A 13,293-nucleotide genomic window follows, 5' to 3' on the forward strand; every position below is an offset into this window, starting at 1 on the left:
TTTGACAATGTGATCGGACTCTTGTGTCATTATTAAAATCCCACATCTTATTTTATAAAATAAAAAATTCCCTTCCCCATGCTAATCCAAAGAGTCACATATTTGGAGATGTAGTAATTCCCTCTTCACCATGGATGTAAAGACACTTCATCTTATGTAATATATCATTTCGAGAAAAAGAGGCACACGCTGACAATGTGCGATGTTTTCCATAATTTTCTAATTATGTGGATTTTGCACTGATAATCTCTCTCCTCTTTAATCATGTGGGTTATCTACTGGACAAAATCGTTTCCTATATCCTGCTTGGTCCAAGATAAAGGATTCTCCCACAAAGTTAGTGTGAGAAACCCTCTCCAATTTCGTAAAATTAAGGGTGTGAATTGCAAACTGAAATTGTGCATTGAAATCGAATCGAACTGTTTAAATAAGAATTGATAAATCATTTATTAATCTATTTGATTTTGATTTTAAGAAGTGAACATTTATTAAACGATTTGTTTTTTTTAAGAAGTGAAGCTGTTTAAATTGTCAGATTTTGAATCAATTAAAATGGGTAAGCTATTGAACCAATTATATATACTAAATCACTAAAAAGCCTGATTATTTTTGGCTCATTTTGTAATAGGTTTATATCATGTAAATTATTTTGAGGGAAGTAGTTTCTGTCTTATTTTGAGGGAAGTAGTTTCTGTCTGGGAGTGTGGCCTATGCCAGCACTCCCATGTGTCTATCTTTTTTCCTTATGGGAGTGCTAGAATTTTTTTTCTTATGCAGTTTCTGATCGGTGCGGTTCCCTAGTGCCTCTCACAAGAGGAGGGTGAACCCCACCCGGGCAGAGTGTTCGGTTAGGTGCCCTGGGTGGGTCCTACCCCCCTCTTGTGAGAGGCACTAGGGAACTGTAGACGATAATGATTCTGGAGTGCTGGCGTAGGCCACACTCTCGAACATAGTTCTTTTCCAAATTTTAAGGGTTGATGTTTTCTGTGCCGCAACGCAGCCTGCGCCCAAACACATGGGCCTGTAAGGGTGATCATTTTGCCTACCCCCATGCGTATGGACGCATCCTGCGCCCTGATAGGCTGGTACGGAGAACCTATTTTAAATAGTTTTTATTTTTTAAGTCACAATTTATACTAAGATACTGTGGCTCTAACTTATTGGTATCAATTTTCTTTATTTGGTTTTGAAAATAGGTTTATTACCAATTGAGTCCAAAACTATTAACTTGAATCGACAACAAAATTGAAACCAAGTTCTTCAAAAACCGTTTAATTAGAATCAATTACTAATTAATTTCGATCTAAGATATGGAAACCTTTAGCAAATGTTTTAATTTTGATTTCTACTCCACACTTTAAACCGATTTATTAACAGAAACCGAACCGATTAACATCCTTATTAAATAGACAAAATCCAAGCCCAAGGGCAATTACGAATAATTATGTTCCGATCAGGGTTTTAATAATCAGTATCGGTTTCGGCTAATCCCAATCCATGATCAGACTGATCTAAATTTACCCCTGTTTTCCATTTTGAAAAAATACTTTTTTTTCCTTTTCAATTTTGTCCCTGTTTGTGCCGATTCACCGATATGAGATCAGTCAAGAATCAGTATCACCGATACCGAAACGATTCCTCAAACGATGGTCCTATCGGTACGTAAATCGGTGAATGTGCTGCCCAGCCTGCTCTGCTGTGTCCTGTGTCTGTGTGTGAATGATCAGAAAAAGTAGAAAAACAGTCAAAAAAAAAAAAAACGGTAAATAAGAATTTCAGTTAAAAAAAAAAAAAGAAAATCGAAATTCTATCATTTCTCTCTCCCTCCGCTTTTCTCTCTTCGTATAAAGAGGAGCGAAAAATAATGGCGGTTGTATTGATTGATTGGAGTAAAGCAGAGAGAGAGAGAGAGGGGTAAAGCAGAGCTGAGCTGAGCTGAGCAGAGCAGCGGTAGCTATCTAACTTGGGGAAACGAAGGGAAAGCAACTGTAAAGTGTGATTTTTTTTTTTCTTTCAGATTTGCAGCCTTGGATCGTCTCAGAAACATCACTGCAAATTGATTTATTCTCTGCTCAGAGAGTCGAGTCCATTCATTGATGTGAACTGGTGAAGAAGTAAAATCCTTCTGAAAAGATGCACGATTTGCGGCTGGAATTCTGGAATCTGGAGCTGTTTTTCTGTATCCGAGGCGGAGATCTGGAGTGACCTGCGACTTAAAGTCCATTATTTCGTGTATTGGTAGTTCGAGACCTTCAGGGTAGGGTTTTTTTTCCCTCTGCTCTGCTCCTCTGCCTTTGTTTTATAGTGGAAATGGTGGGTTTTCCTTCTTCGAGTTGCTGAGATCTAGTGGTTTCGTCTTTTTCTGCAGCTTTCAATTGCGTGTTCTGCTTGTTTTGGAGTGCGAGAAACCCTAGGAGCTCGGAAAATGTGTGGCTTGTGGAGGTGAAGGTTCAGTGGATTGGTGATAGGAGTGCAGGGGTTCGCGTGGTGAGGACCTTGGACGGATGAGGCTGAGAAGAAAGTGTCTTGTAATGGAATCGGCTTTGGATAAAGGTTGGGGGGGTGGAGGGGGGCGTTATTTCAGCTGCGGATGAAGGTTTTGAAGCTAATTTCTGATTTATTGTTTAACATATCTGTTGGATAGGTGGTGTTGTGTGGTGCTTGGGGGTAGAGATTGAGCAGCTCGGCTGATTAATCAGGGTTGCTAAATTTGGATGGGCTTTTAGGTTGGAGCAAGAGGTGAAGAGGCGGTATGGTTGTTTTGGGCGAGAAGAGAGTGGTTGTTCGTCGGAGAGGGCGTCTTTTTGCGAAGGTTTTGCTCTTTTTCTGAGGTTTGCTGTGGTTTTGGATCTTGTCTTGGTCCTTTAGTAACTTCTTCGAGAAAGTTCTACTGAATCTGCAGAATGAGGCTCTCCTCGTCCGGTTTCAATCATCAGGCACAGGAAGGTGAGCTTCCCTGGCTGTCGACTTTCTTTGTTTCCCTTGCTGTGGGGATCCTTCCATGTGAATTTCCATCCCTCTTGCTTTAGTCTTGTCGTGTGTCAATATGCTCCTCCGTTAGGGTTTGGGGCTTGAATTAACGGTTTCAGCTCTTTCGAGCTAATTAGCTATGATCTCTCTCCTGAAATTGTCTCCCTTTTCTGTCATTTTATTAGCATTCCTTGCAACATAGTTGAAGAGAGGAACCTGAAGTTCTCCGCTTTCTTCAATGTTTATGAGATTTCAGCTATCTTTAGCTTACTAGCTAGGTGACCAGTCTCACGAAATTCTCCCTTTTCCTGTCACTGTATTTTATTTTCAATATATTTGAAGAGAGGACCGCGGGGTCAGCTTTCTTCAATGATTTAGGGATTTCAGATATTTCTAGCTAGATAGTAAGATGACTTTTCTTTTGAAATTCTCCTTTTTCCTGCCGTTATATTAATAGCATTTTCTGCAATATATATATATATATATATATATATATGAAGTGGAAAAAAAAGGGGATGCACGGGTAAAGAAGTATGAGAGGATCGTTGTGAGATTGATCTTTAGTGTTCAGTGCCCTTGTCGGTAGATTTATCTTGTTCTTTTCACTCTTCTAAGCTAATTTACGGTCGGTGGAACATGTTGCAGGGGAAAAGAGATGCCTGAATTCTGAGCTATGGCATGCATGCGCGGGCCCTCTTGTTTCTTTACCCGCTGTTGGGAGCCGCGTGGTCTACTTCCCTCAGGGTCACAGCGAGCAGGTTAGTATACATGAATTTGACTTTGCTAAGTATGATATACGGTTTACTGCAGCCCATCTTATGTGGTATGAGCGAGTAACGTATGCTCAAGTTATAGCCTTTATTAATGAAGGTACAAAGATTTTTCTTTGTGTACTCATGGCCAGTTATGTGAGTCAGTCTCCTACGATCATTATTTGACATTTCGTCCTAGATTGTTCCATTTGGCTCTGGACACATTCACTTCGACTCTTTTTTTTTCCCTCTTTTTTATCAAACAAGAACTTGTGATAACATGAAGCAACATTGCTCATATATCAGCTGTGCAATTTCAATACTTCATTAATTTTTCTGTCTAAGGAGGATGTGAACTTTGACTATGGAATATGAAAATCTAGACAAAATCAAGAATTGAGGATGGCTATCTACCATGTCTTAACAGTTCAACTGATGATCGAATGGTTTTAGTGTTGAATAATTTCGATGTAGATTGAAACCAATGTATGTGTTCTCCAGCTCAAGGACGAAGACCTAACTCCTTGTCAGACCATCTTTTCTTTCTGTTGATTTGGTTTATGGGTGATGGCTGCTGTTGGAACCCACCACTGCCACTAGTTGCAGTCTCTGGGATGGCAAGCTGTCTGTAGAAGACATAGAAACTTACTTTCTTTCAAAGTGAGTGGGGGAGTTCAGAATTGATATTTGGTCCATTATTCTTCACCCTGTTTTGTATAGGGATATTCTTCTTATCATCAGCAGAAGGTTGATGTACATTGTCCCCATCTTTATTGTGAATTTGCAAATTTATCTTAAACATATGTTTTTTTTTTAATATTCTGTGGATATGGTGTGCATGTGGGTTATATCGTTTTATGTGGCTCGTCATATTTAGATCTATTCCCAGCTATTCTGAGATTGCTCCTTGTCCTATGCCATGTTTTTTGGTGCATTTAAGAGCTATTGCTCTCATATTACCTGTGTTTTTTTTTTTTGGGGGGGGGGTTGGATTGTGCTACCACCATGGATTTAACTAGCCAAGCTGGTTTCGGATATTTGAACATTCAATCTTTGCGTCTGTTTTCAGTGATTAATTAGGCTGGAAATCTTTGATGTTTCTTATGCAGGTTGCTGCATCTACCAACAAGGAGGTGGATGCCCATATACCCAATTACCCAAACTTACCGCCACAGTTGATCTGTCAGCTTCACAATGTAACCATGCATGTAAGGTTCCTAATTATTCATTTATTTATTTTTGGCTTGCATATGTTTCTGAATAATCTTACTCAGAGATGAAACTCTCACTGGTGTAACTGCATCCCCATCTAAATGCTAACCAAACTCAGTCTGCTCCTGCCCTAACTCTCAAAATCTGTCAAACTGCAGGCAGATGTTGATACGGATGAGGTTTATGCACAGATGACCTTGCAGCCACTGAGTCCGGTAGTCTACTACATCTTGATTGTGTTTTAGGATTTGCTTTCTCGTAGTTTTCTTCACTTTCTAACCTGAACTTTTTTTCCCCAGCAAGAGCAAAAGGACACTTACCTGCCTGCAGAGTTGGGTACCCCCAGCAAACAGCCGACCAACTATTTCTGTAAGACATTGACTGCAAGTGACACTAGTACTCATGGAGGATTCTCAGTGCCTCGCCGAGCGGCAGAAAAGGTCTTTCCTCCATTGGTATGTTATATTTTACTCTTTAGGCTGTTTTTTTTCCATATGCGTTGTATCCTTTAAGCTAATCACATGAGTACAATCATACCTTTTGATTTTGTTGCTTCTTCAGGATTTTTCTCTGCAGCCTCCAGCTCAAGAATTGATAGCAAGAGATCTACATGACAATGAATGGAAATTCAGGCATATATTTCGTGGTTAGTATTCTAATATTTGGGCCTGTAAAAAATGTTTATTGCTTTATATAGTATATACAATATGAGATATTGCACTTACTGTGGTCAGGTGGTAATGAACAATTGGTCCAATTTTTAGCCGTCTCTTTCTCCTTCTCATGTAATGTTTCCATTTTTAATTGCAGGACAGCCAAAGAGGCATCTTCTTACAACTGGATGGAGTGTGTTTGTAAGTGCAAAAAGACTTGTTGCTGGTGACTCCGTGCTTTTCATCTGGTATCTATAGCCAAGTTCCCTATTCTTGTCCATTGCTTTTTCTCATTACCGATTACCTGAATCAGGGTGAACAGTGGATAGAAGGGGGCTCTTGTCTGTGAAATGTATGTGGCGTGTGCAAGAATTTCAGGCCATAATTGACTTGATTTGATGACTTTGAGAATTATGCATCTGCTTGGATTGTTGAACAAGAGTCTTTATTATTTATTTATTTACTTCTACTACGGTACTACTACTACTGAAGGCTAAAGGTAAATAGGAAGAATGACTGCTGAGGGAAAGTGGTTAAATACATACCATCCATAAGAGTAACATGTTCGGTTGAATTTTTTTGAGCTAAATGGTCCCCTTGTGGAGAACTGGAGTGGTAGATTCTTCTCCATGCACATGCACCACTTGTATGTAATAGACAAGGAGCACAGCCTCTTCCTATTGGTCATAACTGATTCTATGATATGCTTATGGTATGATTTTTTATTTAGTTTTCACTACTCACTGTAAAGTATGTCTGCTTCCATCAGGAATGAAAAGAACCAGCTGCTTTTGGGAATCCGCCGTGCTAATCGGCCACAAACTGTGATGCCTTCTTCAGTGCTTTCTAGTGACAGCATGCACATAGGGCTTCTTGCTGCGGCGGCTCATGCAGCTGCCACAAATAGTCGCTTCACTATATTTTACAACCCAAGGTAGAAGTCTTTTCAAGGAGAAAGTTGGAATTTTTAAAGATTTTCTTTTTTAGTTTGCTTATTTGTGGTATTGCTTTCAGGGCTAGCCCATCAGAATTTGTCATACCTCTGGTGAAGTACATTAAAGCAGTGTATCATACTCGAGTTTCTGTTGGCATGCGCTTCCGAATGCTGTTTGAGACTGAAGAGTCAAGTGTCCGTCGGTAGGTCTCAGGCTCACTTTGAATGTTTATTGTAACACACTATGCTTAAATCATTTTTGCATGGGGGAAATTTAAACTTATCGAATCCACTCTAAGATAGCACAGGTGCATAATGTGGAGGGGCTTGTCGTGGTTTGTAGTTGAAATTTGGAAACCTCATTTAGTTCACACCTAGGAAATCTGCAAGGCCCAAGATAAATTAGTCATTTAGTCTTATGGTCATCATCATCTTTTCTGTCTCTTTCTTCCGAGTTTCCAGAGAAAATGTTGAAAAACAATTGAATGGAAGTCCCATTCCCTTATTGAAGTTATGTACTCGGCAGAAAGGAGAGAAAGAGTTCTCAAGGCCTTTTAAGGAGTGCCAATGAATGTACAAATTCACTGGTAAGAGGTTACAATGTTTAAATGTAATCAGGTGGTTTTAGCAATCCGGTTGAACTTTGCACAGCTCATATGGTGGGTCAGCGTGAGGGGGATCTGTACCATCTGCATTTGCTCCATGTTTATGGTACATGCTTGTAAGAGACTGCTGTTACCATCCAATAGGCAGGATTTTTTTGTTTCTTTCTGCTGTTATATCCTCTCCTGTCCATTTCTCTTGTTACTGGGCTACACTTGCTATGCTTATAATAAAACAATTATAATGTTAATTGAAGTATTGCAAATATGTAAATTTTTATCAATGTACAATCAATCCTACTGTTTATGTTCCTTTTTAGTGCATTTGTTGGTTATTGCTCTACTTTAATTTACATATTTTTGCTGGTAGACACAATAATTATCAAATCATGTTTGCTTCTAGGTATATGGGCACGATTACTGGCATAAGTGATTTGGATCATGTTCGTTGGCCGAACTCACATTGGCGTTCAGTCAAGGTATATGGGCGCCTTGCATGATTTTGTGATTATACTTTTCTATGTTAGTTTTCTAGATGTGCTCAATACTTAACTCAAGTTTCTTCTTTGAAATTTGCTTCTATGAATGTAGGTTGGATGGGATGAATCCACTGCAGGGGAGAGGCAGCCGAGGGTGTCCCTGTGGGAGATTGAACCATTAACAACATTTCCAATGTATCCATCTCCATTCCCACTCAGACTTAAGCGGCCATGGCCTCCAGGACTACCCTCCCTTCATGGTAAGTTCACTTATCTCTTCCTTTTAGGTGTGAAATGCAACTATTTTTTTTTTTTTTTGTGCAACTTTGTCAATTTGAAATCATAATTTTGTTCTTTGATTTGTCTGCTTCCCTCTCCCTTTAAAATAGGTATCAAGGATGATGATTTGGGCATTAATTTTCCACTTATGTGGCTTCGAGGAGATGGTGGAGACAGGGGGAATCAATCCCTAAATTTTCAGGGGCTAGGGGTCTCACCTTGGATGCAGCCAAGGCTAGATGCTTCCATGCTTGGTCTGCAACCTGATATGTACCAAGCAATGGCTGCTGCAGCGCTTCAAGAAATGAGAGCTGGGGACCCTTCTAAACAGACATCTCCATCCCTTGTGCAGTTCCAGCAACCCCAGAATGTCTCAAACAGGTCTGCTCTGATGAGGCAGATGTTGCAACAGCCTCAATCTCAGCATGCCTTTATTCAGAGTGTTCCAGACAATCAGGCTCAAGTTCAGGCTCATGCTCAGGCTCAGTTACAGGCACAGCTTATTCAGCAACAGATGCAGCATCGTCATGCGTTTAATGATCAACAGCAACAGCAGCAGCAGCCTGCACAGCAACAGCAACAGCAACAGCAACAGCAACAGCAACATCAACATCAACATCAACAGCAACAGCAACAGCAACAGCAACAGCAACAGCAGCAGCAGCAGCAGCAGCGGCAGCAGCAATTGTCTGATGGACAACATATCCCTAATGTTGTCTGTGCACTGTCTCAGCTTGCGTCGTCATCTCAATCTCAACCTACATCTCTACAGACCATCTCTTCTTTGTGTGAGCAGCCTCACTTTTTGGATTCCAATGGGAACCCTGTTACAACTTCTAGTGTTTCTCCCCTCCACAGTCTTTTGGGCTCATTTTCTCAAGAAGAAACATCTCACCTGCTTAATTTTCCAAGAACCAACCCTCTTATGCCGTCTGTTGCGTGGTTGCCCAAGCGAGTTGCAGTAGAACCTCTTCTCCCTTCTGGAGCAGCTCAATGTGTTCTTCCCCAGGTTGAACAGATTTGTCGACCACCGCAAACTAATGGTTCTCAAAATTCAGTCTCATTGCCACCTTTTCCTGGTAGAGAATGTGCAGTAGACCAAGAAAGCGGTACAGATCCCCAAAGCCATCTTCTGTTTGGAGTCAATATTGATTCCTCTTCTCTTCTAATGCAAAATGGGATGTCAAACCTTAGAGGTATTGGTAGTGAAAGTGATTCAACAACGGTGCCATTTGCTGCTGCTAATTTTATGAGTGCCACAAACACTGATTTTCCGCTTAGTTCGGCCATGACAACTTCCAGTTGCTTAGATGACTCGAGTTTTCTGCAGTCCCCGGAAAACGTGGGCCAAGTGAATCCTCCGACTAGAACCTTTGTTAAGGTAAGTAGACCTGTCTTTGTTGTTTTTAAGCATTCCTATTAGCTCATCCATAAGATTTCTTGTGCGTGGGAAGACACCCTCCATGTTCCTAATTCCTATGCAGTCACCTTTTTTTACATGCTGCAGTTGTGAAAATTCTACCACTCGACCTACTATTGTCAAATGTTGACTTGGATGGATAATTATATAGAACGTTTTAATTCCTTGCTGTGTCTTTTCATCTCCGTTTGAAGGGGAAGGGGGTCAAATTTTCCAATGCAAAAGCATTTGGCTTTTATTTTATGTTAGCCTCAAGGGCATACTTAGTTGGAGTGTGGCCTAAGTGTTAGAATTTATATGTTGGAGGGGTACTTTAGGAACTAGTTAGTTAACTAGTTGCCTTATATAAACTCTAACACTAAGATATGTTTGGTACAAAACCTTCTTTGTGTGCACCATGTGTGTGCATTTGTGGAGAGGTTAATCCTTCTGTTCTTTCCAATGATCAAACATCAAGCCAGTACTTCCTTTTACTTTTGTTTTTGTTGCCACCATTATTTTTACTTCAAGCTTGTTGCTTAACCTACATCTTGATTTCATTGAGTTGTAAGATATATGATTTTTTTCCCCTTCACTTGTGATAACTTACTGATTCAGATACTGTAATTGTTGATAGGTTCACAAATCAGGGTCCTTCGGTAGGTCACTGGACATCACCAGGTTCAGCAGCTACCATGAGCTGCGAAGTGAGCTTGCTCGCATGTTCGGCCTTGAAGGCCAGTTGGAAGACCCTCTGAGATCAGGCTGGCAGCTTGTATTTGTCGATCGGGAGAATGATGTTCTTCTCCTCGGTGATGACCCTTGGCAGTAAGTTCCAACATTTACAGATAATATTGCTTTATAGTAGGTTTAAGCTACTAAAAGAACCAATACTCTAATGATTGACTGATCCTTTTGTGAATTGTGTTGTTGAACTATTTTTGCATCCTTCTGTGAATGGACTTGTCGAACTACTTTGCCTGTTGTTACCACTTGCTTAAACATGTGAACCGTTCATGAAGCAAACAACAGATGTGATGGTGGTTTTCTAAATATCTGGCCTTATTGGATTGGGATGTGCTGTCACTTGTGGCTGGACATTCCTAGCGTTTGATCAAGAATTTGTTATCGACAGGCATATGATGGGCAGAACAGATAGAACCCATTCATTGATGGTTGTGATTGAAAGTTGAGACACTGCTTTTGCTTTAAATTCTTGCTGTGGTCAAATTTGATTTTAATGTAGCCTGGCTTTGGGATTGTCAGTGGTTGCAGACATTAATCTACATGATACATAACAAAGGAACCTTGCACCCATGAAACTAAGGGTGTTGATCAGTTTGGTTTGGTAACTTTGGTTTATGTTACAATTGGCAGAAATCAAAACCAGACCGATTATTAGTCGGTTTTAAGTTCCCAAATCAAAACCTATTAGTAATGGGTTTCAGTTAATCGGTTCCAATTATACTGTTTATAATCGGTTTCACTGGTTTTTTTTTTTTTTTTTTTTTGTTGTATTGTTCATAATCGGATCGGTTATTCATTTATTAGTTTTATTAGGTTCGTAACTGATTTTATTTGGTGGTGTTCTGTGTGAGGGTTTATTGATTTTAAGTGGTTCTAAATGGTTTAGAACCTTCAATTTATTTGTTCAAAACTGAAACCAAATCAAATAAATTTCTTATACAATATGTAAAACCAAAACCGAACTGAAATGGTCTATCGGTTTCAATTTAAATGGTTCAATTCGAATTGACACCCTTCATGAAACATGACTCTTTGAGTACCAATGAATTAGATTCCTTCTGTTCAGTAGTTTTGGTTGTTGATGCTGAACTGTTATTTGAATTTCTTTTGGATTTGAATTTTGCTGTATGGTATAAAGGTGCTTTCTTTTCATTTCTGGGCATACAATGTTGCTTATGGTTTATTGCAGCATTTCAATTTCTGGTACATGGTTGACTTTTTTATGCATTTATGATACTTTGTTTCCAGGGAATTTGTGAACAATGTATGGTGTATAAAGATACTCTCGCCTCAGGAAGTGCAGTTGATGGGCCAACAGGGTAGAGAGCTTCTGAACTCGGTTCCAATCCAGAGGCTTTCCAGTAGCAGTTGTGATGACTATGTCAGCCGGCAGGACTCTAGAAACCTGAGCAGTGGGATTACATCCGTGGGGTCTATTGATTACTGATGAACTCAGAAAAGAAATCAGAAAGAGGTCTGCAAATTTTATCAGTTTTTGTCATTGTCTTGTTCTCTGTACTATTAGCTCTCTCTCAGCCTTCCCTATGAGTGGGCATGTTAGGAGTAAGTCCCCTTAATGCTTATATATGAACTACTTTCTGTAATTATTACATTCAACCCAACTTTCCACGTATATCATTAAAATATGTTCAACACATATTTGTTAGTAACTGATGTTTATGAAATTTAGCTATTAGCATGGTTATCTTGCATTGTTGTGACAGAGAGCTCACTTGGTGGGGGGGACAGTGTGAACGGGGCTGTGTTGGTTGTTCCTGTTCGGCTTCATATTTCTCAATTCTTGCAATCATCTTTTTGCCTGTAGGGTATCTTCTGTCCTGGAGGTTGCATTTCGTACTTGGCTGATTTTATTAATGAACTTCACGATTCGTTACCCTCCCAGATCTTAGAGTTTGGGAGAAGTACAATGTTGGACGAGGATGCCTGTAGGGTATCTTCTGTCCTGGAGGTTGCATTTCGTACTTGGCTGATTTTATTAATGAACTTCACGATTCGTTACCCTCCCAGATCTTAGAGTTTGGGAGAACTACAATGTTGGACGAGGATGGATAGAAGTCATTTTGAAATGGAGCTTAGAAACTTCTAGTGCCATGTGAAGGAGTTGGTTAGTGTTATAAAGATGCTGACTTTTGTTTTGTCATTCAACCTCAGAAGTCCTCTCTTGTTAGGCCAACCTTTTTAACCTGCTGCCAAGGATAATCTCTTAGTCAAATCTCAATACATCTGTCATGAACACTATTGTATTTTTTCTATTCTACCAGTGTCTTCAAAGTCTGTTCTAGCCCATCAATTTCATCCAACTGTATCATGAGCCATCTTGATGTGAAATACTCGTTAATTTTTGGGCCCTGCAACAGCTTTATTGCTCTGCCTCTATTGAGCTATGAGTGTTTTTGGCTTTGTTTGAACCAATCAAACCCAGCTCCCTTGATGGGCTCTGGGTGTGCATCTCCTAACCTGGAATCTCTCAGGCAAATGCTGTTTGGTTGGTTCCTTCTGTATGTTGGTCTTGAGGTGCAAAAACAATTTATTTTTGTTGGCCAAGAAAAAATTCTCCTTGTTAACAGAATAAACTTATGGAATAACTGACGTGGTGTGATTTAACCACCCTCTTTAATTCTGATCTTTCTGTTCTCTTCAATTTGTTGTAGGAATGCTTAGCTTTCACATGTTTGATTCTAATGCTCCTTTTTATCATTGTTAGTTTGCTACCAATTTGACGAGATCAAGGGGTGGAGGGTTTTTTAGAAATGGGCAATTCTCATTGGGATTGGGTTGGTCTTTCCTGCTATGTCGGCTGGCGTTGCCGACAAAGGCTGTAAAGGCTGGTTTGGCTGTAAGTTTGTGTGGCCTTGATGCTTTTATTGGTTGAGGTCAGGTTCGGATATTGAAGATGAGTTGGGTCTTTTAGGGATGAGATGTGACAGAATAGACTACTATCAAACTTGGAAAACAATAAAGCTTAATCCCAAATCCATGTGTGGGCCTTCTTGTTTCCTTTATATTTTTTTCCCTCCTTTGGTCTTACCATGCGAGGGTGGCCCTACTGTGTTTTTCCACGTCAAAGAATCTTGTGATACCTGCACCCCCCCTGATTTGTGCCCGAGTTGCTTCAGGTGGTACAATTGTCTGCTGGATGGGTCTTGTGTGTTTGGCTGGTTGTGTAAGTTAACTATTTGAGATGAATCCAATCTAAACAGCAGAAATGATTGAAGATAGGTTAAAAAAGAATAATGGTTGGCTAA

General features: G+C 40.0%; 1 protein-coding gene across 1 annotated transcript; it reads left to right on the forward strand.

Annotated features, from left to right (window-relative positions):
* Positions 1–2,670: 2,670 nt before the first annotated feature.
* Positions 2,671–11,732, forward strand: LOC122649862 (auxin response factor 6-like). The gene is made up of 14 exons (XM_043843115.1): positions 2,671–2,946; positions 3,616–3,728; positions 4,832–4,930; positions 5,093–5,149; positions 5,234–5,389; positions 5,496–5,580; positions 5,745–5,835; positions 6,357–6,521; positions 6,602–6,724; positions 7,527–7,602; positions 7,715–7,862; positions 7,992–9,262; positions 9,918–10,108; positions 11,276–11,732. Exons 1-14 carry the CDS (start codon positions 2,904–2,906, stop codon positions 11,472–11,474), a joined length of 2,817 nt encoding a protein of 938 aa, XP_043699050.1. The 5' UTR covers positions 2,671–2,903; the 3' UTR covers positions 11,475–11,732.
* The last annotated feature ends 1,561 nt before the right edge of the window (positions 11,733–13,293 follow it).

The sequence above is a fragment of the Telopea speciosissima genome, chromosome 2 (genome assembly GCF_018873765.1).
Source record: "Telopea speciosissima isolate NSW1024214 ecotype Mountain lineage chromosome 2, Tspe_v1, whole genome shotgun sequence".
Taxonomy (NCBI): domain Eukaryota; kingdom Viridiplantae; phylum Streptophyta; class Magnoliopsida; order Proteales; family Proteaceae; genus Telopea; species Telopea speciosissima.

Excerpts from the sequence above, each read along its gene's own strand:
- LOC122649862 (XM_043843115.1), top strand. The coding sequence starts at position 2,904 with ATGAGGCTCTCCTCGTCCGGTTTCAATCATCAGGCACAGGAAG. Across the intron at positions 5,150-5,233 it reads CCTTGCAGCCACTGAGTCCG|CAAGAGCAAAAGGACACTTA; the intron begins GTAGTCTACTAC and ends TTTTTTCCCCAG. Across the intron at positions 6,725-7,526 it reads GAAGAGTCAAGTGTCCGTCG|GTATATGGGCACGATTACTG; the intron begins GTAGGTCTCAGG and ends GTTTGCTTCTAG.